Genomic DNA, 26,471 nt, shown 5'->3' with positions numbered 1-26,471 from the left:
GCTTGAATAACCGGTATAAGGTTACCCCAAAAGACACTTTCTCACACGCACACACGCAAACACACTCGGCTGTTTCTCTCCATTCTAATTGCTGCAATATGACTCTGCTTCCCACATCATGAGAAGAAAGAAAGATGTGCCTGCAAAGAAAAAAAAAACAAAAAACAAAGGAAAAACAGGGTGGTGACGGGGAGACACAGGGAGTCCACATTTGACCTACATCCAATCTTTGTTTTTGTTTCTTGGTTTGAGCTTTGCCTGCACATCTTTCTGTGGGTGTGTTTACTTTTACAATTTGGAGAAAGAAAAAGATCTGTATTAACAATACTTGTTTTTATGGGCACCAGAGTAATTTTGTCATTATTTTCTCTTGTCTGCATTTTCCAGGTTTTCCAGGTTGCTTATGTGATAATCAAGGCAGCCAACTCGCCTCGTCCAGGTATGAAATCTGGATGCTAATAATGTGCTTGTGGCAACATGTTTATTAAGGCGACAAAACCCTATTTTGAGCTTCTCAGCTTCTGATTATGAAGCAAAGAGCATGTTATTAGAGGGAATGTTGGTAGCATATTTTCAGCCTTTGTCTCATGAGTGAATAAATCCTCTAATTACAACCATAAGAGCAAATGATCCTCTGAAGAAGAATTTACATTAATTAAATGATTAGACCTCTATTAAATTATTAGTGGTTTTACTTTAGAATGCATTAGTAATATTATGTAGCCTTCTTGGAGTCAAGTCTGCTGTAAAGGTGGAACATAGAAGGGTCTAAGTTTCTCAAACAGATCAGATCTTAATTTAATTATGTTCATCTTTACCAACAAAACGTCAGCTTTAACACTTCCCAGGTATCCATACGTAGAATTATGTGATTTATATATTTGCTACTTGATGCTGTCTTATCTATTCTTTATCTAGTCTATTTATTTTTTCCATTAACTACACTCCCTTCACTTTCCATGCAATTAGTCAAATCTTGGAGCAGTTCGCTACAAGCTACTTTGATAAATATGAAATTAAACATTCTGTCAATTTTTTGTGTATAATAGTCAGCATGGACCTAAGCAGCGGTTTCGGTCATCCATCATTGTTTGTATCGATTCTTTTCTCATCTTCGCGTCACATATTTGATGCATACCATCATTAATATTTTTGTCCACAGGTAATTGGATCTTGGAGCGTTCAATAGATGGCGTGACCTTTGAACCTTGGCAGTACTACGCGATCACAGACACGGAGTGTCTGACGAGGTTCAACATAAATCCACGGACCGGACCGCCGTCCTACACCAGAGATGATGAAGTGATCTGCACGTCGTTTTATTCAAAGGTTCATCCGCTGGAGAACGGAGAGGTGAGGGTTTAAGTTGCATCACATTCGACAGCCACGTTCGTTGTTGATGGTCTTTCAGATTCTTTCCAAACACCCCGTCCCCGCTCAGGAACCCAGGAAAATGAAATAATTTACACGTAAATACAAGGTCTTGTGACAAACAAATGGATGGTGAAAAACAAAACTGATTTTTAACTGATTTATAAACATTGATCTCCTTTCCAGGAACTATTTTAGAGTGAAGTAGTCTAAAAATGAACAGGAAGACATTTTCCTTTTATTAGCCAGAACAGTCAGTGCTGGTAGTTGCTCCAAAGTGTCGCAGCCAACTTCAGTGTAATGCTTCCCTACTTTTAGGAAACATCCGACTGACGTAAAATTTAAGAGGTAAAGCTTTGTTAACTTCCATAATAAAATATATCAAATTCAAATCTGTTGAAGTTAATTTGAATTGTATTAGAAACAGTCCTTTAAGAACAGTCCCTACAAATGTGACTGAAAAAAATAAAGAAGAAACGGCCATTTGAATGTTGGCACTCTGCAAACCAGATCAGCGAGAAGCCAGCCCTGAAAGTTTCAGAAAATCACCTCCATGCCTGATGAGAAACCTGAAAATTCTGCACATTCACATTATTTTTGCAGTAACCCCTCCCTGCAGCATTGACTGTCAACTGGTATGACTGGGAAGGTGTGCAGACAAAAGTGAGCTTTTGCCTTGGGATTCCCCTGGAGGAAATAGTTGTATATTTTCTTAAAACATTAAGAAACTGATTCTAAAAAAAACAAATCATGGTAAATTAAATCAAAAATAATAATAGCTGTTGATGTGAGAGTATTATAAGCAAACAAAGTTGTAAAAAAAAACAAAAAAACAACCACAACTCTCACTAATTATTTTTTTCCCAGCAGCCTGTTACCAGTGTCTGGTAGGGTGATGTTGGCCACGCAAATTAGCCAAACGTTTATTATCTTATTGGTTGAAATCATTAACAAAGGCATGTAAACATCCCAATAAAGCTGATATGTTAATCAGCTATGAGATTCCCCCACACCCTCAGATTTACAAACAAATTGAATTCAACATTCAAAAAATAAACCGAATGGGTTGGTTTTTTCATGACTTGGACTCAGAAATTGTTTTTTTTTTTTTTTTTNGGACCCCAAAAGTCTTGGTCTTGTCTCGGTCTCGATAGACTCTGGTCTTGGTCTTGTCTTGGTCTCGGGTTAGGTGGTCTTGAACACAACACTGGCGTGTAAAGATCCCAATAAAGCTGATATGTTAATCAGCTATGAGATTCCCCCACACCCTCAGATTTACAAACAAATTGAATTCAACATTAAAAAAATAAACCGAATGGGCTGGTTTTTTCATGACTTGGACTAGAAAGCAAAAATCTAAATTTTCTCAGAATTTTTTTTTTTTTTGCACAATGTTCAATTGTGCAAGCTTCTATTGTAGCAACATATTCCTGGTGCATCACAAACAACTGCAAAGAACAGTCAACAAAACATAGAAAATAATATATAATCATGAAGAAAAAAGGTCCTTGGCTATGACACGTCAGCTAATCTGGTGTACTAGTGGCTAATTGGAGGTAATTACATGTGCTGAGAAGTGAATGAGGAGACGAGTGATGCTCTGGTGACGTGCATAACCGTAAAACATTTTAATCAGTAACAGAAGTCTCGTCGTTTTTTTGTTTTTTTTTTTCTTTTTTTGCTAAGCTCAGACTCGCACAGCTTGAGTTTACCAGTGTTTACTGTGATGCCGCTTTGATCAGCTTTGTGTGATTGCATCCAGGATGAACAGAGGAGGAAGCCTGCAGTAACTGACATTAATGAAGAGAAAGAGGACTGCAAAACACACAAACACACGAATTCAGGGTGAAAACGAACCAGTTGCACATTCTCATGGCCTACAAAAGGCTTCTAATTGTTGATGCTTTTTGTGAAAACCTGTGTGTGAGTACATTTTGTGTGTGCATGGGACATTTTGTGTGCTGGTGTGTGTGCGCACATTGTGTTTGTGCTGTTCGTGCTTGTGTCCTGCGGGGGAGCGCTAGAGGGGGTGTGAGCTGGGAGATGTCAAGAGCTGCAAGTAACGACGGAGGTGTGCGTGTGTGTGTGTACGCGTGTGTGTGGGGTTGACAGCTCCCTAGCCGTCTGATCACAGTGAAACCATAATGAGTCGTAGGCGATGTGTCACTGCATCGCACACACATTCACAATGTCATCTCACCACTCAACACACATGGCAGCACACGCACGCGCGCGCACACACACACACACACAGACGCATATATATAAAGCATCTTCTTCGTTACTTCCAAGTGTGCAGCTTACACCCATCAAGTGTTCCCCCTTGGCACACACACACACATACTACACCCATCAAGTGTTCCCCCTTGACACATACACACACACACACACACACGCATGCAGTCAGCTCTCTGTTAGACTTTTTTTTTTTTTTTTTTTTTTTTTTACAGATGCCAAATGTTGCTTTTGGCCACATTAACAAGACAGACAGATGGACAATTAGAGCCTCACCCTTCTTATAACATGGCTGCTTGTTGAGTATTGGTTATCTGTGATAGAAACTAAAGCAAAATCACCGTTTTAAATATAGGTCATGTCAACAATATATGGTTTTTGTTTCCTAATCTGTGCTATCCTGAAATTCCCTTGTTCTGAATTGCGGTGTTATAGGAAAATTTGGTTTCAAAAGTAAGATATAAAACAAAACAAAAAAGAAGTGAAGATTTTTGAAGCATCCATCTTACAACTGTTGTTTAAAATGGTCTATATGTGCAAGGCTGAAAATGTGAATATTTATATGTTTTTTATATCTATATTGCAGTTTGTCAAAATTATATGTTTGTATAAAAATTGGTCAACAGTTATTTTACTTCATGTCCACTTTTGTGGGCTCTTTTCTCAGATTCATTTTCTTTTTGTTACAACTTGCCTGCACTCATTTAAATTGAACTCTGATACCTCTATTCTGTGGTATAAATTTGTCAATTGTGAACTTACTTATTTTATTTTACTTGGTTAAATAAAAAAATAATAATTTTCAGATTTCTGTAGTTTTTGTTAAGCTGATTTTAGTGCTTTTTTATATATAGACCATGTAGAGCATGGAATATGCAAAGAAGCAAAGTTAAACTGGATTATTCTATGCATGCTTCATCTATGTTGTTGCAAGCAATGTTCAGTCAATTGTGCAAGTTTTCTGTTGGACCTGCATTGAATTGCAAACAAATGCTGGTATTCAAGATTAGTTTTCTATACTTGGACTCCTAAAGTTTGGCTAAGCTCTGAGAAACTTTCCTCTTAGCACAAGAATTTTGCAAACAGTTTGCCGACTCTGTTCTCATCATATCCAAGCTGTGAAGGTCAAAAATTCAGCTGGAGATATGTTAACCTAAGAGGAGGATAACTTTTAAAATATTTAAAGAAAAGTGGAAGGGAACAGTGTGAGGCAATAAAAAAAATCTGATATAGCTGACCAGTATATGGGGCACACACATTCTCATTTAAGTTAGATATTTGAGACGTGTTCTCTTTCTGATTTTGACGTTTGTTTATGATGGCACTGCAGGGGGTTTAATGTTGGTTCTTGGCAGCATATCTTCAATTAGCTCTATATAAGCCTGTACTTCTGTCTGTAGATCCACACGTCTCTGATCAATGGGCGACCCAGTGCAGATGACCCCTCTCCCACCCTGCTAAACTTCACCTCTGCCCGCTACATCAGGCTGGTGTTCCAGCGAATACGAACGCTGAACGCTGACCTCATGACTCTGACACTTAGCGACCCCAAAGACATCGATCACATTGTGACAAGACGGGTGAGCCTCAAAAGCACGACGATATTTTTGTTTTGCAGCTTTTTTTTTTTGTTTGTTTGCCTCCAATTACTGTAAAATTTAAGATACAGAATCACCATTTGTTTTGAGAAAAAATATTCTAGATCTCAAGTTTTATACTTAGGAAACCTTTATTTGTTTTTAGCAGATAAAGGCTCAAGCCTTTATCTTTAAGACCAGTGTACTTTTAACATAACATGTTTCCCTTTCTCTTGCCAGTACTATTATTCCATTAAGGACATCTCAGTTGGAGGAATGTGTATCTGTTATGGACATGCCAAAGCCTGTCCACTCAACCCTGCTACGAAGGTACAGCACTCCGCTCTCTGCTTCTAAGTCCAGTTAACAATACCACGAAGGTAATGGAGCACTTCTATAGTACTAAACGAGAGCAAAGAGAACCCCGAGGCTGCAGCGTTTTTATGACCTCATATCAAACTTTCTGAGTTTATGTGTCTAGCTGCCTTCAGGGACTCAGGTGACACTGCAGAGGGTTGTCTCTCATGTCACTTCAAACACAGCAGGTGTGTTTGATACCAGACATCTGATCTTTCTTTCTCTCTCTCTCTGTCTCTCTCTGACCACATACACTCACACACATAAGCTTAATTGTGTGTGATTTTCAGATGTCCTGAGGCTTAAATACGCAGTGTAACTCAGACGTGACACCGGTGTCTGGTCCCTCTGCGATGATCTCAGTGAAAAGAAGTGATATCAGTAAAGTGTGTTGAGCTCCAGTTTCCTACTTTCTTTTCTCTTTCCAGCCTTAAAGGTTATCTTGCAGAAGTGTTTAAACTGACTAGAGAAGCACTGTCAGATTGAGCCACACTGATGCTGGTCTTTAGTTTAGTTTTTTAACTGTAAAGTTTTTTATTTGGCCTGAAAGTGGCGTATTTACATTAGCTTGTAAAAGCATTCAGCCCCCTGAACTTTTTATTAGGATTTTATAACATAGACCAACATTTTAAACACTTGAAATGCAACTAAATTGCAACAATTATCAAACGGCTGCTGGTGAAATAATATAGCATTTTAATTGTAATTATAGTACTGTGGTCTGTTACAATTTGTTGCATCTAAGAACATAGCTCAGCATGTTAATATTTAGTCACATGAGGCAAATGATTTTTAAGCAAATCAATAAAAAACGTCGTACACTCTCTTGAGCCAATCTATCTGACGTAGAGCTATTTTGCCAGAAAGAATCAGCAATACATGAATTTGAGATAAAGTAAGTTTACATTTGTGACTTGACAAACATGAAGACTTTCTCTGATGTTGCTTGAATGTAAGAAGAATTTTTGTAAAGGATATGCGTTAGTGATATTACTGTATTTTTAAGATAAGGCCAGTATTTGTCTGGATTGTTTCCACATTATTCTTAACTTTGTGGAGAATCAGACCTGCCTCTTTTTTTTTTTTTTTTAACACAACTTCAAACAACCAATGCAGGACATTTTGGGTAAGCACATAATGGAGCTGTATTTTCTTGAATGTCTCAGATGAAAGCTCGGCACAATGGCCGCCAAATTTTTTCTGTTTCAGATAAAAGGGGGAAATTTGCCACTGCCAACAAATCCAAACTTGGCTTTCGCCCTGCACCACAACTCCTCCCAGTTAAATCTAACACCCTCACAGAATAACCCAATTCACAGAAAAGCCTCCGCTGAATTGCTGAACCTTGGAATTGGCCAGCCTCCTGTTACATTCTGCTTTTCACTGGCCGTGTTTTAGCTTAAATTTTATTTCTCTCATGGGGGAATAATAGAAAACCAATTTTCTATTTGCTGGCGAGCTGGCAAATTTTTTTAGTGCAACTCGCTCTCCTGTGGATACAATGTTGTTTGTTAGGCTTTTAACAGGTCAGTCTTGTTGTGATTCACTATGTGGAGCTGTCTTTTTTTATTTTTATTTTTTTTTAGATATGTGTGACTACTATTTTTAAGAAAAAATAGCTGGTCCTCACTTAATCTGATCTGTTAGATCACATCAGATTTCTGGTATCACAAATCCATATATTCTTGCCAAATTTCAAATGTTTGGCAGTATCTTCAGACAGTTAATAATGGGAGACATTTGTATTTGTCATTTTTTTAGTCAGAGTGAATTAGTTGTGATCAAAACATGACGTAAAACAGGAATGTCCAGAGTCGCTCTTCAAGGCCCGCTAAAAGTTTTGAAAACCTCCGTAACCATGGTTATTAAAGCCGCTGTTGATCCTTTTGGTATCGTCCTGCATGTTTTATATGTTTCCCTCCTTCAGCACACCTTACTTCAGGTGATGGCTGATCAACAACTGTGATGCTAAACTGCAATCATCTGAATCAGGTGTGTTACAGACGTGCTGGGCGATGTAACTTAAAAGAGACCAATTCTCTGTTGCACTTTGTCCTTCCATTTAACTTTCCAAGTTGATGGCTACAGGCCAGTGCAAGTACACTAAGGCAGAAAAAAATGTTCAATAAAAACTAAATTCACGCTTGAATTATGTATATTTCTGTTATCTTAGCAACCCTATTCGACTTACTGTTTCCATAATCTGGATTTAGTGAGCTTGTTCATTTGATTGATATGCCTTTCAGACAATCAACAGACTCTGGTGAGGAAGTGACATGAGTGGCATTTCAGACTGTGCCCATTCCTTCTGTTCAAATTTTGCAGCAATCTTCCCATAATCAGCTTCCAGCCTGCAGAGGACTAATAAATCCAAACAGCTTCAACATCTGTAAAACACACACTGACTGTGTTTGCATTTGTGTATCTCTGTAGAAGTTCAGCTGCGAATGTGAGCACAACACATGCGGGGAGAGCTGCGATCACTGTTGCCCGGGTTACCACCAGCAGCCATGGATGGCGGGAACCTTCCTCACTCGACACGTCTGTGAGAGTAAGGAAAAAAAAAATCATGTTTTATTTTCTCGTTTGCACGTTTGGCTTCTACGGTCATCCACGACATGTCACCCAGTGTGGAAACAAAGTCACTCATGTTATGCTACATAATGTTTCCTTATTGAACCATATGAACCAAATACCCTGATGTTCTTCAACCTTGCATTTGACTAACCTGAAATGACTCTAAAAAAGTGTTCAGCGCTGACTCCATCCAGCCGGCTGGAATTGGACTTTGGGTTATATTAGACTATCAAAAGTCACCCCTGAATCCTTGATCAACAGCCGTAAAGGGACAATGTCAGAAACCATGATCATAAAACAAATTACAACATATAATCTTACTTTTATTTTACACAGGCAAAGTTGTAATCAGTTTTTGTGCCTTGATACTGACACAACGTCGCTTCTGTAAAGAAGCTTGTAACTGGAGCAAGCACTGCAGAATCGATCGTTAAAGATGGAGCAGGGCCAGAATGTTTCATTGCTAAACTGTCAATTTAAAAAAAATTACAGCGCCACGCAAAAAATATGAATGCATCTTGGGGTTGTTCATATTTTGTCACATAACAACCACAAGCTGCAATACTTTTTATTGGGACTTTTTGTGACGTATCAGTTTTATCCTTCTTATAATGCAGTTCATTCAAGTTCAGCTTATTATGCCATTGGTACAAAGTCATCCAAGGAACCTTAGCCAGCAGCATTAAATCAATAACTTTGCAGAAAATTCTCATTTCACAACAGAACAAGATACTTTTAACCTCAAGCAGGTCTGAGAAATTGAAATGTATGTTGAAGAACACAGTCTGCCTAATCCATCCACTGTTAGAAGCCGAGGCTTCGTTGTATTTACTTTAATTTAAAGTCAATTCTCAGGCTGTGCATCATTTTTTGAGATAACAGGTATCTTACAAGGTGAGAGACCCTTTTATAAAATGTAGCAGATTATAACTTTTCAATGCAAGCTTAAGGAATTTTTGCTTCTTTATAAATTGGACTGAAAGGATCAGAGGATCTGCTGAGGAGGTTGAGGTCTTGTGGAGTGCAAGGGGTTCTCCTGAGGAGCTTTCTTTGACTCCATGGTGGCATCAGCCATCTTCTGCTATGTAGCATGGTTTCTACAGCTGAAAAGAAGGGGTTAGATAATCCAATCAGGAATGCTCCCTCAACCCAGTGCAGGTGGTGGGAGACAGAAGAGCTGTTGGACAATGTCTCCCACTCAGTTCATGAAGCGGTCGTTGCTGAACTGAGAGCTTCTTCAGCGATGGATGCCTGCATCAAGCACACAAAGCTACCGCAGATTTTTCCTCTGTAAGACTTTATAACAGTTGCTGCCCCCTTCAAACTCGACAAGTCTTTATAAGTCTGCTTTTATTTGTACATCCCTGTTCTCTCACTTTATGTAAACAGTCTGTTTTTTTTATACACGTATATCCTCTATGCACATCTTGAACACTTTTATCTCTAAATTAACCTACTCAGCTGCACATTACTTTTAATCTAAGCATTCTGCTTTTAAATAGCTGCACCATATTATTTTTCTTAGGTTGTAAATTTGTCCTTACTGTATAGTCGTTTATTTTTGTTTTTATAGATTTTTTTTTATTTTTATTTTTTTTTGCATTTGTCTGAATATTCATGTCCCCACTTACTTTGCTGTGACCCCTGACTGTCCCCACCGTGGGACAATAAAGGACGTTTTACTTCTATTTTTGTTACTCATGAACCTTTTGGGATTAAAAAGTGGAAAATTTGCATGTATTGTGCTGTACCTTTTTTTTTGTTTTGTTTTTTAACTTTATGTGTGTTTTCAGAGTGCAACTGCAATAATAAGGCAGAGGAGTGCTATTTTAATCAGACCGTGGCTGACCTGTCCCTAAGCCTCGACACTCACGGTCAGTACCGAGGAGGTGGCGTCTGTATTGGTTGCCGTGAGAACACAGCCGGAATCAACTGTCAAAGCTGCGTTCCTGGTTACTACAGACCTACAGAGGTGTGTAGGACAGACACAGATGTTTTGCAGTAGTTTACTGGTATTATTCCAGTTAAAGGTGGTCTTCTTTGCCGTCCAGGTGGGTGCAGATGAAGAGGACCCCTGCTTCCCCTGCTCTTGTGATCCACATGGTTCTATCAGTCAGACTTGTGTTGCAGATGAAAGCCAAGCTTCGCCCGGTATGCAGGCGACTTTTTTCTTCTTTTTGCTCTGAGAAAATTAGAGCACACACAATTCACTGTTTTAATTGAGCTGAAAGTGAGACTTGGATCTGAATGTAACGCTTTGTTAGTCCAACCTGATGTCCTGTGGGATTTATATCACTGAAGATCTTGTTATAGAAATGGCTTTGACAAAGCCAGACTATTTATATTAAGAGGTAATTTTGCTCCTTTGAGTATTTTCATTGTTTTTATACCACAGAAGTAGATCTATTTTAGCTTCTGTTCCCTCTTTTTTTTGTCCTGCTTGCTCATAGTGTCTTCTAAGATGTGTGTCCCTTTGTATGCGTTTGATTGGCAGGTCAGCCAGCAGGGTCATGCTGGTGTAAGGAAGGTTTCGGGGGTCTGCAATGTGACAGGTGAGAGACCCACATACTCACGAACTGAAAGACACAGAAATGTAGTGACAGGTGAGCAGAGCCTTTCAGCTCCTGTCTGCTCAAATTATTGTTTGAAAGTTGCCAGAAAGCCATTAAGATCTGAGATTATGATATCACACTGCGATCGTATATTAGGTATGAAAGTCACATAATAAATGATCATGTATACCCATGAGATATGTGGCTCTGCATCCTGATAATTGAATGTTTCAAAAAATACATTTTGACTATTACACTTTGTTCTTAAGCCATATTACAACCAATAATTAAAATGATCACATTGTGATTTTCAAAACATATGAATTTATCCATTGAGGTATATAATATTTTATTCGCCTTTACCAAGTTAACTTTTTTTATATTTTAATTCTAGTTTTTGAATAAAAATGTAACCTAAAATGCAACCGACATTAAAAAAATAAATACATTAAATGGTCTAAAAACATACAAAGAAATGTACATAATTTCTGTCTTTGAGGAAATTAGTAATTCGTTGCAAGCTCATTTAAAAATAATTTTACACACTTATTTTTCAAAGCAGAGAGCAAACAACTTAAATAAAGAGGCCTGAAATTTGCCATGTTGGTGTTAGAGATGCATGTTTTTCCAGGTGAAAAGAAAATCGTGGCCCTCTTTTTTTAGTGGAATTAGAGAATATTTTCCAGATTTCACGAACTGTTTTTGGAGCCGTTTAATATGATGGTTGAAAAATGAATCCTGTTCAAAAACAATTCCAAGGTTTTTTTTTTCACAGTTATGTGAATTTAATCGGCAATTTAATCAAAGGTGACTATTTGACTACATAGTGATTCAGAGATTTTTAGGATGAAAACAATTACTGTTTCAGTTTAACTTAATTTTGCTTATTTGTCTTCAACATGTCTTTACTTTCCACTGATTACATCCTTTAGGATCCATATAAATACATTAAAACTGCATCTAGTGAAGAATTTTAGTTTATGCTGGGAACATTTGAAGATGCGTAAGTAACTTTTACGAGCATGAATCTCAAAAATATGATAACAAATCCTGCTCTACAACCTCGATTATGTTTGTTATGCTAATGTCTCTGCATTACTTTGTAGTCAATATTGTGAGAAGCTACACTGACATCTAGCCACATTAGCATGGCCAAAGTAGTTGTGTTGTTAAAATCTAATACTAAAATTGTTCACTTCACTTCTGTTGTATTAATTTAAAAAACTTGCGTGTTGTTAAGTTTCATACAGATATTCCAAAATAATCCAATTTAGCAGTAATGTCTTTAGGATGCAACACATTTTTAAAGTCTGATCTCTTAAGGGAGGCTGGTTACACTTTGTCCAATTTCACTTTATTGTTTTGTGACATTTTCCATACATGCCGTGTCACGAGTTTGACGTATTTAATAAATCACGGGCAGACAGTAAATATTTGCAGGGTTTACGACGACAACCAATAAAATGATTTGACAATTTTATGGTGGTTTTCTTTATTGTTGTTAAATTCATTTGTCTCCAGATGTGCTGTTGGCTATAAAGACTACCCAACCTGTGAGCGCTGTAATTGCAGAGTGGAAGGAAGCGTCAACACTGACCCATGTGTAACACCGTGTATATGCAAGGTTGGAGACGGACTCGCACACACCCTAACACACACACATTCACACTCATTATGCCAAGTACTTTGCGTTAACCTTTCTAGCCTTGCCATCATTATTTTCACCACATTAACACTGCAGTGGCGTGCCTTTTGCCCATATCTGAGAACAGCTCATAAACTCTGTTCCATGTACTTCTTTTCTGTGTGCAGGAAAATGTTGAAGGAGAGAACTGTGATCGGTGTAAACTTGGTTTCTACAATCTGCAACAAGATAATCGACGTGGCTGTGAGAAGTGTTTCTGTATGGGTATCGCAAGCCAGTGCTCTTCTTCAACTTGGAACTTTGAGAATGTAAGCAATTTTTACATGTTCACATCCTTCTCTGTTTAATGGATGAAGGATATGATGAAATGGCCTGAAACAAGGAGCTAGCAACAAGTCTCTTCCTGTAAACAAACAAAAAAAAAAAAAATCACACCCCGAAAGTTGCGTTTGTCCCAAAAAAGTCTTTGCAGAATGGTGTTGTGCCACTATTAAAAAATGTATCACTTGAGTGGAAATTTTGAAAAAAAGCAATTTTTCAATCTACTCACATTCGTCTAAGCTTGTTTAAAATTTAAAAATTACCTTTTACTTTGAATATATTGTGTTCAAAATGCTTTTAATGTTTGGGTGAAGTATAAAAATGAAAAGAAAAAAACTGTTGAAGTAATTTATTCTGGGTGTCTAGAAGCATTTTTATTATATATATATAATTAGACACAAAAGTATTGAAACGTTGCATATTAAAGTTGAGGTGCAGAGATGATCACTCTTCTTGGTCCATTTCTGAGAGTCAACTCCCAAAGCAAAGATTAAATTGCAGCTGACGTAGAAGCATTTACCGAAAACATGGATGGACATTTTCTAAAACTCAGAGAAGATTGCATCTCGTTGTCAAACACAGAAGTAGATCATAAATCAAGGCCAATATATGGGCAGAATGTGGACCTGATGGTTCAAAAAGGCCGCTGACGTTTTGTAGTGCCTAATTAAAAAGTCAGATTGGAAAATGATTTGTTTTTGTTTTGTCAAAAGCATTTAAGCATATGTGTACTTGCAATTCCCCTTTCTCCAAGCACAAGACCTGCTTGTCCCGGCATATTCTAGACTGAGTTAGAAGCACAGGTCTTGTACTGAGTTGGAGTCAGAATCATGCTTCTGATGTGGTTAAATAAAACTGAAAAATCAGTATCTGTAATTGTTCCAACGGTAACAGCAAACCAATCTATAGATTATATCTATAGATCTGTTGTCAAACTCAATTGAGGAGTATATTAATAATAGATATTATAACAGAATCCATGGCTTCATTCAACATTTACAGTATTGGCACATGAACATGCTGTTTGGGGAATTGTTTGCAAGCAATGATGTGTAGGGTTGAGGTCAACCAGGGTCAACCCTAACCTTGTCACCGATGGTAAAATACTTACCCTAGTGACAACAAAACAAACCCAGAATTGGAGGAATAAGACTCAGAATTGTTAACTCTGTTAAGATTTCCAGATTCTGTGTAATTCAAGGTCTAAGTGAAAGAATCAGTCATTAGAGTACAGCAAAAAAAAAAAAAAAAAAAAGGGGAGAAAGTAGGGTGCAAGTGAAAGGCAAGGTGAAGTGCAAAAACTGTTGTGGAAAGAGTTTAGAGAGGTAAGACAAGAAGACAAGCCTGGGAAGGAGAAGACAAGAGGCAGCAGGGAGGAGAGGGGTGAAGCAAGAGCAAAAGAGTTCTAACTGACGGGTGGGGTGGGACAGGGGGAAGAGGAGATGCTGACAGGATGACAGCTCTGATTTAGATACTGATAGTGAGTGTGTGTGTGTGTGTGTCTGTGTGTGCGCGCGCGCGTGTCTGTGTGGGTGTGTGTGTGTGCGTGTACCTGTGAGTGTGTTCCAAAGGGGAAGCCAAGGTTAGGTTAATTGTAAAGACACGTGTGTGTTTGGCTGGCTCTGGCACTCACACACACACACACACACACAGATGCACACCATCAGTCAAGTGTTTGGGGGAAGAAGAAGAAAAAAAACTTTTTCAAGGTGTCAGTTTGTAGCTGACATGTGACAGATGTACAAAACAAAAAAAAGGTGTTTCTTATTTATAGCGTGCATTGTGCAAATGTGCATTAAACCGACAAACAAATGGAATATATTTTTGTAGTATTGACATTCTTGTCGCAGTTTGTTTTACGTCCGGCCTTGGGAACGGAGCTCGGATGATACGAGAGCCAATCTAGTTGAACATTCACAGCGTTGTCAGTTACAGTTGTATAGACCATCAAATTAAGACCATCCACTGGGCTTTATAATTAAGCTCAAGGGATTAAAAAGCCTGGCTGCACTCTACACGACTTAAATATGCTTTCAGCTGAATGCCGCCGATCAGGTGACAACAAGCAACTTACTTCTACTGGAGTACGAGGGTCAGATCTTTTTAAAAAGCAAAAATATATTCCTAATTACTGCTCGGATATTATCAAATGTTAATATCTGCTTTATTTCTCGTGCACTAACAAAGGTTGCATTATCTCTTGTACGTCGTTTGAGTCACCTGGCAAAATAGAGAAGCATTTTGTGTGACATGGAGTTTAATTAACACATCATTTTGACATTTATACATAAACTGGATGAAACGTTTTACTGTAAATGTACAGCTGATCATCATGCTGTCTGGTGAGGCTGCTGGAAACTTCCAATGATAAAAACTTGAAATTGAAAGCTGGCCTCTTTGTAAAACCTCGACTTGGGAGGAAAGGGTGCAATCCAGCAAAAGCCCTCTCACGAAAATGACTTCAATTATACTGAGCAATTAGAGTAAAAGAGTTGTCTGAAGAATAAAGTAAATGACCTCTTTCTCTTCTGTGTGTGGTTGCTCTGTTTTCAGGTGAGCACTCTTGCTGGCTGGCATCCGGTTGGAGAGACAGGAGGGAGGGTGTGGTCTGTCCACAGAGAGACGCCTTCATATCTGACCATCAGACATTCGGATGTTGTGAACGATCTTGGCTCCGCCTACTACTGGAACGCACCTGAGATATATCTTGGAAACAAGGTTAGACTCTGTTTTCCTGTACTATCGCGTACCTTCTGTGTTGCTAATGATGTTTGTGTTGTGGACTTGTTTTCGCTGCCGTGTTGTTTTGCAGAATTAACAATGCTGCTCCCGTCTGTCCTGTTAACTTCGAACCATCTGTAAAAAGATTTCCCAAATAATGTCATTATACTGTTCAACTAGACCAGACACACACTCTCGATATAAATGTGCGCTCCTCTGTCACATCAGCGTCGTGTTTCGTTTGAGTAACTTTTGCTTAAAAACATTCCTTAGCAATTAAGGCTACGCTCTCATCGTTTTACAAATGGATAATGAAAACAACAGTGAAAACATGTAAATGCTCCTATGATGCTGCATCATTAGCCTTGAATGCGTAAACACATCCAATTTGTGGTCTCAAAATAATGCCTCCTGGGTGGATATCTGCTGAGAATACCCCCCGCTGGGACGCTCACCTCCCTCCCAGGCCTTCTTCTCTGGATCAGCTTCTGCTAATGTCGACCGTTTGATTTTGCGCCGGGGTTTTCTCTGGGTGCGATTGGACTTTTATCGCTCCAGCTGGTAAATAGCTGCAGACCACGTTTCTGAAGTTGTTGGCCTACTACCACAACAACAGACCGACTGTGATGTTTGTGTGTCGTGGCTTAGAGGGATCTACCGCTGAATTTCATTACATTGCGCCCTGCAGGCCTGGCTTGTCATCTCACTTCTTTGTCTAAGCGTCGATTCCTCCCTCCCCCTAACCATCCCTCCATCCCAGCCTCTTTTCATCGGCCCTGCTCCTCTAACTCTTACTCCATCTCTCCAGGACTCCCATTTTTCACCTTGCTGTTCCTAAATCACCTCCCTCCACCCCCTTCCCCACCTCGGCTCTCTTGTCTGCCTCTTTCTCTATCTCTCTCACTTGCTTTGTGTCTCACGGGATAAACAGTGTTTCGCCTGTTGAACTCGATAATCAACTGTTTTTCTCTTAGCACCCGCACACATGCAGTCGGCGAATGCGCAGCCACACACAGTTGCGCTCGCACAGACTCCCAGGTCTACATAAGTCAGATAATGATGTGTTTTGGAGGCATTAGGGATGGCGGAGCAGAACCGCATGCCTCCAAACATGGGAAACAAACAAATTGCCATAGTGTGTGTGTGTGTATTTGCGTGTATGCATCCATGTGCACGCAATCGCTGGAAGCGCTGTATGCTCGTACTGTATGAAAAAGCAATTCTTTGCTCCATTCTGATTACGTTACAGAGATGGATGCTCTTTGACTTGATGCGACTCTTTCACACACAGTGGAACGTCATTTTAGTGTGTCTCATTGGAAGTGACAAGCTGTGCTTGTTATAACAAGCCAGCAGTTGATGTAAAAGAAAGTAAATGTGTGTGTGATAATGTTCTGCATGGTCTCCAGCTTTATTAATGCAGTGAATGCTCCTGCTCTGTGGCTGCTCGTCCGACCAGAAGCATTTCCCACTCATGCTCGCCGAGCATTTTATTGCCAATGTTGGCCCAAGGACCGCTCATCCACAAAGACGGTCGTTCTCATCTTTAAAGAGCGCGCTGTTAAAAGAATATCCATGCCAGGTTTAGAGTTTGTTTGACAGCAGTGAGGCCATAAGCGGAGTTCAATTTAGAAAGCCAAAAATAACTGTAAGATGTTATAAAATGAGAGGTAGCATCCTTTATTTTTTTGCTATGTTTCTACTTTCTCAGCCTTGCTTTGTTTCTTTTAATGATCTATTCAGATATATGCATGCATTCCCACACGTATTTGGTTAAACGTCCCCTTGCAAAATGTAACTTGATAACACATTTTTTCATGAAAACGTCTCGCCTAATTTTGGCTGGAAATCTTCCCAAATGAGCTCTACCAACTCTGCTGAGTCATCAAATATCCAGGTAGAAATTTAACCAAAAAAAATGTTCAATAGCGAAACATCAAATTTGCTTGAGGTGCAACTTGCAAAGGGACATTAAGTCAAGTCTGACAATAAAATCTAATCCATAAGGCCGTGTCTTTAAATCTGCATAATCTTTTGAAACTTTCTGTAACCTTTGAGGAAAATGTATTTTTATCGACGAATTTTATACTCATTATAGAACAAATGCTTCACGTCAGGAGAGTGTAATTCTGGTTTTAAGTCCCTGGGCCCAAAGTAAATAGGATAATACTAGTACAGAATTTACAGCAGCCTTCAGCAGCTGTCAATTTCCAACTTTTCTGCATCCATCATATTTGGCGATTGAAAACCCGACTCGTGGTCAAGACAGATGAAAGCTGCAGAGACACTGAATCCTCATCATTTGGAGAAACACAGTGCCAGAGTCAGGCAGAAACAGAGCACTGGAAGGTTGAGAAATAGAGATAAAGTGGTGATGGATGGACATTGACAGAAGAGAAATACTCTTTCCTGACACATGATGAAAAAACACAATGTGCTGGAACTCGTGTCCAAACACACAACTCGGCTTGCAGTTCATTTTCTCCAAACCTTATCAATAACTTTTCTTCTGGACCTTTGGAGAAATGTTTCTACTGCATTTGTTTTGCTGTTAAGCTAAATATGGTTCATGTTAAAATATCTACTGTGCAAGATGCATCATAGCTTTTACTAAGCTGCAGAGTTGTAATCTTTAAAGAAATGGAATAAACATAGATGATATAAGAGCAGTTTTTTATGATGCAGCTCATCAGCCTTGGATTGCATAAGATAATTAGATTTATTTTTTTTTTCTTCATTTTTAGTTGCATAGGTTGAAAAAGTACCATTTAAAACTGGGGCATTTTAATGATTATTATTTTTAAACTAGTAAGAATTTTAAAGATAAAAAAAGGCTCGGTTTAAAATCCATCAGTCAGCTTTTGATTTAGGGTAAAATTTAGAAATGTATAAGTTCATCCTTCTCTTTCATTGTTCTGGCCATAAAGGTTTTCCCCAGAAGGATTTGTCATTTCTAGGTAAGGAGCTAAATTTTGGAAGAGGCTACCGATCCCCTTCTTGATCAGTAGCCTCTCAGTCCATGGTTACATACATGCATACATAAACACATAACTCAGCTGTAAAGTTTCTTTTGTGAGCTTCTTCAAGTAAGATTCACAACACGCTTCTGCAACTGACTTTCAAGACCCAGTGGTCCGTGGGTGTGCAGAACAATAATTGATTGGCTCTAAGACGACACTGGGAGCAAAAAAAAAAAAGTGAGCTGCTCTTAGTCTTCAATTGAAATGAGATGTGCATACTGAGTTACAGTTCCTCTAACCTTCTCTCATCTGCCTCCTGCAATAATGATCGTGCTGTAGTCCTGCGCACACCCACTTCAAAGTGCGACATTGTTTTTCAGCTTGTTTTTTAAGTTGCACCATCTGCATCACTTGGCGCTGCATAAAACGTCACAGTCAATACAAAGTTTATATAACCTTCGTAAAGTGAGCACCACCAAAAGTATTTTGAATAATTTATCCAACCAAACAAACTACCAGATAAAAATAAAACCATCTCTTTGTGATTTTATAGATCTGACATGTTCATATGTTAATGTACTTTCAGAAAAAAACAAAACAAAACGTAGCTTCTCTTGCAATGATCCATCAATAATCAAACTTACATTTACAAAGTCGTAAACCAGCCAAAACTGGCTGCAGATTTTTCTTTTAGTGACTTTACAAAAGAAAGATCTACAAGGCTAAAATTGGCAGAATGTGTGTGAAAAGCAAACGGGCTCACAATCAGACTTACAACTACAGGATGGTGAACTATAAAGTACGATAGTTGGGTTGAGTCTTTAAAGGATTCATGAAAATGGTTGAGATTTTTCTTTAACATAACGAAGATGTCAAAGAGTCGGTTGTGCACTTCTTAGTAAAGTCAGATATGAATTATTCCTTTAAAAGGGAAAAAAGTAAGATTTGGGAATGGCATGTTCAGTTCCCTGATGTGAATCCAATAGAAAATTTATGGGAATTGAATATCAAGGTGCAAACATAAGAACATCAGGACCGTTCTTCTAAACAATTTGAATCAGAATCATTTGGAAGAAAGGCTCAAAATCGCACATGTAATAGATTCAACTATGTTTTATCTTTTCCAAATGGACTATTTTATCGAGGACCAAACCACCTCAAGAACAATGTTGGAGGCAAAAGTCCAGTTTGTGCTTTCATTTTTCATGAAATTAAATGATTTACCCTAAAGTGAGTCAAAGATGCAACTTTTATAGACAGTAAAATTACATTTTGCCCCACATTTTTTAACTGCAGGTTATCCTTACTGCCTTATTCTCCCCATGGCATCAAAATGAAGCATGAATCTGCCCTTTTCAGAATACCAACTCTAAAATGAGGAAGGAGTCATACTTTGTAGGTCATTAAACTTTTGACTTGGTTATGTAAAGTTATGGAAAAGTTATATTGCATCAAGGCTCTGCTGGGAACCCCAGAGGAATAGTGAGGTGGATAGTGACTCATTTTTTACTCCTCCTCTCACTTTCCGTGTCAAACCCACTCCTTGGCATAGGCAGTAAATTAAATATCAAAAGTTTGTATTTCTAGCACCTTCCAAGCAAAAATATATATTTTTTCCTTATTTAAGATAGTTTTGGAAAGATTAATTTTTGCTCTACAGAGTCCCTGTAACTTAATGTGGTAAAACATCTATTTCACAATTTTATTTTTTTGTTATTGGCAATCTTTGTGTTGTGATTACTTTTCTCCCTTCCTCCCACATGTTGCATCAGAATAAGCTGTTACTCATAGCCAGTAATAAAGGAGTCACTTTAATGAAAACTCTTTGTTGCAGTTTGAACAGTGTGGATTATGACTTTCTTTTCTCCTGACCACTAGTAGAGTTAATAACAGGCTTATCTTACTCACAGGGGTGCATCTGACCAATGTCTGTTACAGCAAAAGTGTTTATTCTACGATCGTTTTTGCTACCCATAATTCCGTTCTCTCCTGCTGTGCTTTTTTTTTATTATTGGTTTGTCGTTTCCTCAATTTCCTTTCTTTATTTCTTCTGCAAGGGCGAAATTGGTCACTCATGTTGCTATGAAAAAGCTTCGATTGTTGACTGGAATTCAAGAGATGGCATCAAGAAAAATTAGTTTTCTGACAAATATCGAGTGTTTCAAAGAAAGTAAATTAGAAAAGTTAGAATCCGTTAGAGGCTTGGGAACCATCTGAAAAAAATACCGTCTTTAGGTTACGGAAGAGACTTTTTTTTTTCTCAAATGTGTTAATGTTTTAGAGATTTAGTGATGATAAAAAAACATGATGGTCTTAAACTAAAATCAAGAAGATATTTATCAACATATTTTTGGTAAAATCAATTATTTTCCCTTTTGCAGCAAGTTTCAATGAGTGTGTGTTTCTATTGTGCAGAATGTGCTGGAGTTGCCCAGTCAAAATCCTCACATAAATCCAATTTAGTCTTTGGCAAGAGTTACATTTTGCTTTCTATGTTCACTATCCAGTCTGACCAAACCTAATCTATTTTGAGAAGGTCAGTGGGCAAAAATCTAGTTTTTAGAGCTGCAAAACTGCATACATTTTCATGCCACCGCTTCAGATTTATGTTATAAAAAGATTGGAAAATCTTTGGGGATTTTTTTCCACTGTGCATTTATGCACTGATTTGTGTTGGTCTGCCACATATAATCCCAATAAAATACTTGATTTGTGGGCATAATCTGAAAAAAAAAATTTAACAAAAAAGAAAAAAAAGATTCAAGGGGTGGAATCAATTATGATGCATAATTTTGCATTACGACTGCTGTTTTGCCGCAATAATAGAAAATGTTTAAATGCTTTGTCATACTTCAGCTTAGATAATGACAAAAGCAGGTCAAGCAGCAGAGGTGTTAGAGAAGTGGGGGCTGCAGAGTGTAAGTTTATGCTATTATTTTACTGTCCTCTGGGGTCCAAATCTGTAAATTGAGGTAGATCAAGAATAAGTGTTATTGAATAAATACTTCCACCGTAGCACCCCTGCAGGCCTTCCTGGAGTGTGTGCGTGTGTGTGTGTGTGTGTGCGTGTGTGTGCGTGTCCGTGTGTGTGTCCGTGTGTGTGTGCGCTCAGGTCAGCTGCCAAATGAGTGATTCCCTCATCCTACTTTAAAAAGTGTGTGTAATGATGCAGAATAGCGGAGGTTTATGGAGACATTATGCCTACGTTTTACTTCTTCACTTACTCTCTCAAGGACCATTTCTTTATCTTTCTCTCCCCCTTTCCAGAGTGTCCCCTTCTCTCAGTTTTATAGTGGCATTATTATCTCACTCCCCCACCCTTTACTGCTCAGGATGGAGCAGAATAATAAATTTCAGGATCATGCCGATGCAGCGTTTCTCCAGCTCAAGCTCCTTTTGTGGTGTCAACAGAAAGGGTGCAAAGAAACACCGTTGGACAACAAAGGCTGTGCTGAATACCTTTTCTCTGCAACTTTTTTAACATTTCAAAATCATATTGGCTTAGAAACAGATTTTGATCAGATAGGTGCATATCAGCAAGTTTGCCTAATTAGATGCTATTTGAAAATCACATGCTAGGACTGTTGTAAAACTCATCAATCACAAGGGTAAATTATAAGTTTTAATTTAATTGAACATATGAGTTATTATAAATGATAAATTCCATCAGCCTTCAACATACACAGGTTGAAAGTTTTGTGAGTAATCGAAGCCAGTACTTTGTTGTATTTTGTTGTTTTTATGGGAAAATAAAATATAGGGAAAGCTGATTACAGCAATAGCTCCATCCGTGGTTCAGTCCAATAAGGAGAAATCCTGCAAATAAAATCATTAGGACAAGAGTACTTTAAAAAAAGAAAAATAAATGTGCAAATAAACACAATTCCTGGACCAGACTTTAACCTCTAGCATTGTAAAAAAAAAAAACAAGATTAGAAAATAAGCACAACCACTTCGATGAATTAAACTCCAAGTAATTGTGACCTGTACCTGTTGTTCTTTATTGCTTGCGTCTCCTCAGGTTGCAGCCTATGGAGGTGATGTGACGTTCACGGTGTCATACAAGACAAATCAACAGGAGCAAGTGGCCATCAGAGTCACCTCAGAGCCCGACCTCATCATAGAGGTAAGTCGGAAAAGTTGAAAAACTTTGAAACATTTGCACACCAATATTTAATAAAGAGCAGGTTTCCTACACATGGACTGGAAATCAAGACTTTTTCCTGTGTGAATTTAGCTTATTGTTAAACATCCGTTTAAATTCCAAGTAATTGAAGAGTACATTCACTTGACCATCAGACAGCCAAAAGCAGCATTAAAAACAGTTAGCGTTTTTTGTTTTGTAAAAAGAGCTTTCATGACACCATCAACTTTAACTGTACGGCGCCATCTACATTTTTTATAATAACTGTAGAAATATTTTAAATATAGCCTCCAGTTTAAGTGTGATTATACATGTGAGGCCTTTTTGACTAAATTGAGTCAAAAAGCAATGCAAGGTACAGCAAGGTGTACTGTGTTCATTTATAAGTATCTCATGCAACACACTGAAGGAGGAGGAAAAAAAAGAGACCGACACTGAATGGCCTAATTATTATTACTTTTTATGTTTGGGAAAAGTTCACATAACCCAAGAAACTCCTGTGCATGTGTAATTTATTTGTGTCCTTTCTTTACCCACTGGCTTTAACAGGGGTGATCATTGAATAATGCAGCAAAAAAAAAAATTAAAAAAAAATGAGGTGGTAGAAAACAGACATGCACACAGACACAAAAACAGCCACGGCATGCAGAGAAGTGCTGAACTGAGCAATAAAAAATGCAGATGGAGTATTTCCTACCTTTTCTATAATGAGCAGGTTGCAGTATGATGCATGGCAGCAATAAGCAAAGCACTTATCCTTATCACTAAACAACACTGCAAGTGTGTGCCAAATCTGAGAACGACAAACGAACGAGCATAAAAAGCAAAGAGAAAAACAAATGAACTGCATAAAAGCGGTGGAATTGTTTTGTATTTCAGAAGACAAACATTTATCTGCCCAATATATCAGGTCTTCAACACTAATTATGCCATGCCCTTATTTATATCATGAAATTATTATAAAATTAAACTGTAAAAAGTAACAACAATTATTTTAAAGCTTGAAGCTTTAGATCAAGCTAAGGTTTGGATTTATCGAGTCTTTTATCTTTTTATCTTTCAGTCCTTCAAACCGGAGGTGTTGTTTAAATTTAACTTGGGATTTAACTCTGAAGTGGGTGAAAATAAATTGAATTAAGACATAGTAATAAGCAAACTAACGCGAGTAATAAAACAAAAGACAAAATATAAAAACAATTAAGACGTACAGAAACGCAAAAAAGAAAAGGGCAAGATGAAGAGGGGCAAAACAGTGAGCTTGTTATTTAAAGCCATGTCAGTGCGGATGGAATGGAAGGATGAGGAGAAGAAGACAAGTATCGGTCTTGTTGTCAACAAAAAGCCTCTTCAGTGATGAACCACCTACACACCGTCAGCCAACTTTCCCCCCTCTTAACCATCTCTTCATCAGCCTTTTGTCTCATGTTTTTCTGTTTTTTTAACCATCACTGTTTACTCTGCATATCTGATACAAGCTCTATGGTGTTGATTCTTTTCTCTCTCTCTTGCTTTGATTTTTGTCTTTGTCGTATATATTTAAAGAATTGTCTAAACATAGAATAAACTCAGAATTTCATTATGCTCAAGTCTTCTGTAGAATTAGCATATGGATGATTTTTGTCTATTGCCCCCTTAAAGTTGCTTTCAAGATGACGAGTTAAAAAGAAACGGGCCATTTGCAATAAACTGAGATAACTGTTGATCATGTAATAGTCAAAATTAACCACTTTTAATGACAATTAGCCACGTGAAAGGAATAGATTCAAAGAGTTGAGCTAAAGAACATGCTACATTTACTTTTAAATGTAGTTTTGTCCTTACCTTAGCTAGCTTGCTGAATGAAGACACGGAAATCAGAGTTTTGCTTTTAATGAATGCATTGAAATTCAGGGACTACTGTTTGAATCTAATGACCAAATGTGGATCTCTCTGTGAACAATTGCGTCACACGTAACTGAATAATCTGAAATAATAGAATTTCAAATTAATATAGTGTAAAATCAACATCTGGAAGAAAAGCAGTCCTAGATTTTGTTTAAAACTGTTTTTTTCTGGAGCAACGTACTGCTGTCTTTGCATCTTTCACTCCTGCAGCTGCTTTCTCTGCTATGACCTACTCCTCCTTTTTTCCATTAAATAGGTTTTCTTTAATGGCTTATTGGTGTAATTGCTCCCTCCTCCCCCATTGGTTGTTGTCACTCAGTTAGTTACTACATGCCATTGATCCATGGTCAACAAGAGATGGTCAGATACAAGGTCTTGACTCAGCTCATTTGCATTTAGTCCATGCCGAATGTCAATAGCAACTGAAGCTCATTACCTAATGACACATCATTCACCCTGTTTGTTTTTTCCTTTAGGACTAGCTCTAATAGAATGAGACTATTTTACAGCAGACACAGAGAAACGTTCAAGTACATTTGCGACTGCTGTATTTTCTGTTTCTCTTTCCATCAGGGAGGTGGAATGAAGCTTATAGACAACAGGTTTGGCCAGCCAGTGTATCCGTCGTCTACCAGCACCAAACACGTCGTTCTCCTTCCTGAGAACTTCCTGGTTTCGGAGACGGGACAGACGATCAGCAGGAGAGATTTCCTGTTAGTGCTGGCCAACGTGACGAGTTTAATGGTGCGGGCCTCATACAGCACGGAAACCAGCGCTGTCTACAGGTCGGAAGAGCACCCACTCGGTTATTGTGTAATAATAACATATAATAACATGAAATACATGATCATCATTAGTGTGTTTTATAAGAGACTGTTTATATCTGTAATTACATTCATGAATGCTTGACCATGCTCAGTTCTTTGTACCAGAAGTACAGGAGCGCATTAGCTTCTTCTAGGAAGTTCTTCATTAATAAAAGAAATGAGCTCATTCACCCTGTTAAACTGGCAGTAAAAATGTATGTTAGTAGACTTTAATCAAACAGCAAATAGTTTCCAACAATTAAAATTAATCTTGGGTACTGCATCATTGTACTGGTGATTAAAGCCAAGGCACAAAATCCTGCAATAAATCCCACAGTGTGCAGGAAGTTTATTCTGCTACTAATTGGGTTTGTTCATCCTCCATCTATGCAGATGAGCAAACAAATGATTAGTTTTACTAAATTAAGATGCTCATAAAGTCTGTAGCTGTTCTTCAGTATTGTCTCCAAACAGAGATTTTCTTTTGCAACATTTTTTTATTGCTTTTAGATTAGCATAAAAGCTTTTACACTAAACTGACTAAAGAACTGCTTTATTCTATTGCCATTGGTAGATGGATTGCCAAGAGAAATATGCTTCATTGTTTCATCTTTTTTTGTATTCTGTGCAGGCTCCACTCATTCTCAATGCAGGTGGCAAATCCTTTGGCCACTGGAAAGAGAGCATCAGCTGTAGAAAAGTGCGCCTGTCCCCCTGGATATGGAGGATTATCCTGTGAGGTAAACACACAAGTCGTACACACGGCTTGAACTGCACATAAAACTGCAAATTCACTTTTGAAATGTTTTGTTTCAGACGTGCCGTCCTGGTTTTCGGCGAGTCCACGGCAAACTGTATAACGGCATGTGTGAACCATGCCGCTGTCATAGACACAGCTCAGATTGCCATGAGTTCACAGGACATTGCCTGGTAAGGTTATTAATAAACTTAACATCTCTTGTATTTTGTGTATTTATTATGCAACAGAAAAGCAAAGGATTGTTATGCTCAAGTTTTCTTTTGTTAACGGACACAAATGAGAGATAATTTGGTAGCAATTTCCTAGCAAATGTTCCTCATTGTTTAGGAGCAACCCCAAAAGTTTGGGATAGAAAGTTCAGGTCTGTAAAAGAGCCACGGGACTATAAAAGGTAATCACCCTCTCCTACTCAAACCTACAAACTTTTCATATTTAAACAACAAGTTTGGAAAACACAAACTTTCATGCATTTCATAAGGATTTCCTATGATAGAGCAGCACAAAATGGATCATATTTAAGCGAAAAGAAAAGTGTAAAGGGTTAGCTAAATTCTTTGCAAA

At 38.1% G+C, this 26,471-nt stretch overlaps 1 protein-coding gene across 7 annotated transcripts in view; it reads left to right on the top strand.

The window, feature by feature from the left end:
- lama2 (laminin, alpha 2) overlaps positions 1-26,471 on the top strand; it is a 149,835-nt gene that overhangs the window by 43,241 nt on the left and 80,123 nt on the right. For all 7 annotated transcript variants that reach the window (XM_016668171.1, XM_007542962.2, XM_016668150.1 and 4 more), the window contains exons 4-18: positions 388-439; positions 1,163-1,353; positions 5,007-5,186; positions 5,424-5,513; positions 7,974-8,091; positions 9,911-10,089; positions 10,169-10,268; positions 10,612-10,669; positions 12,191-12,293; positions 12,482-12,622; positions 15,189-15,353; positions 22,338-22,442; positions 24,918-25,129; positions 25,782-25,890; positions 25,967-26,080. In XM_016668171.1, the coding sequence (XP_016523657.1) occupies positions 388-439; positions 1,163-1,353; positions 5,007-5,186; positions 5,424-5,513; positions 7,974-8,091; positions 9,911-10,089; positions 10,169-10,268; positions 10,612-10,669; positions 12,191-12,293; positions 12,482-12,622; positions 15,189-15,353; positions 22,338-22,442; positions 24,918-25,129; positions 25,782-25,890; positions 25,967-26,080 (1,917 nt within the window). The remainder of the gene's footprint in view (positions 1-387; positions 440-1,162; positions 1,354-5,006; positions 5,187-5,423; positions 5,514-7,973; positions 8,092-9,910; positions 10,090-10,168; positions 10,269-10,611; positions 10,670-12,190; positions 12,294-12,481; positions 12,623-15,188; positions 15,354-22,337; positions 22,443-24,917; positions 25,130-25,781; positions 25,891-25,966; positions 26,081-26,471) is intronic.

The sequence above is a fragment of the Poecilia formosa genome, unplaced genomic scaffold, assembly GCF_000485575.1.
Source record: "Poecilia formosa unplaced genomic scaffold, Poecilia_formosa-5.1.2 Scaffold1, whole genome shotgun sequence".
In the NCBI taxonomy this organism is placed as follows: domain Eukaryota; kingdom Metazoa; phylum Chordata; class Actinopteri; order Cyprinodontiformes; family Poeciliidae; genus Poecilia; species Poecilia formosa.
The sequence above is the reverse complement of the archived record's forward strand: the minus strand, read 5'-3'. Positions and strand labels throughout refer to the sequence as shown.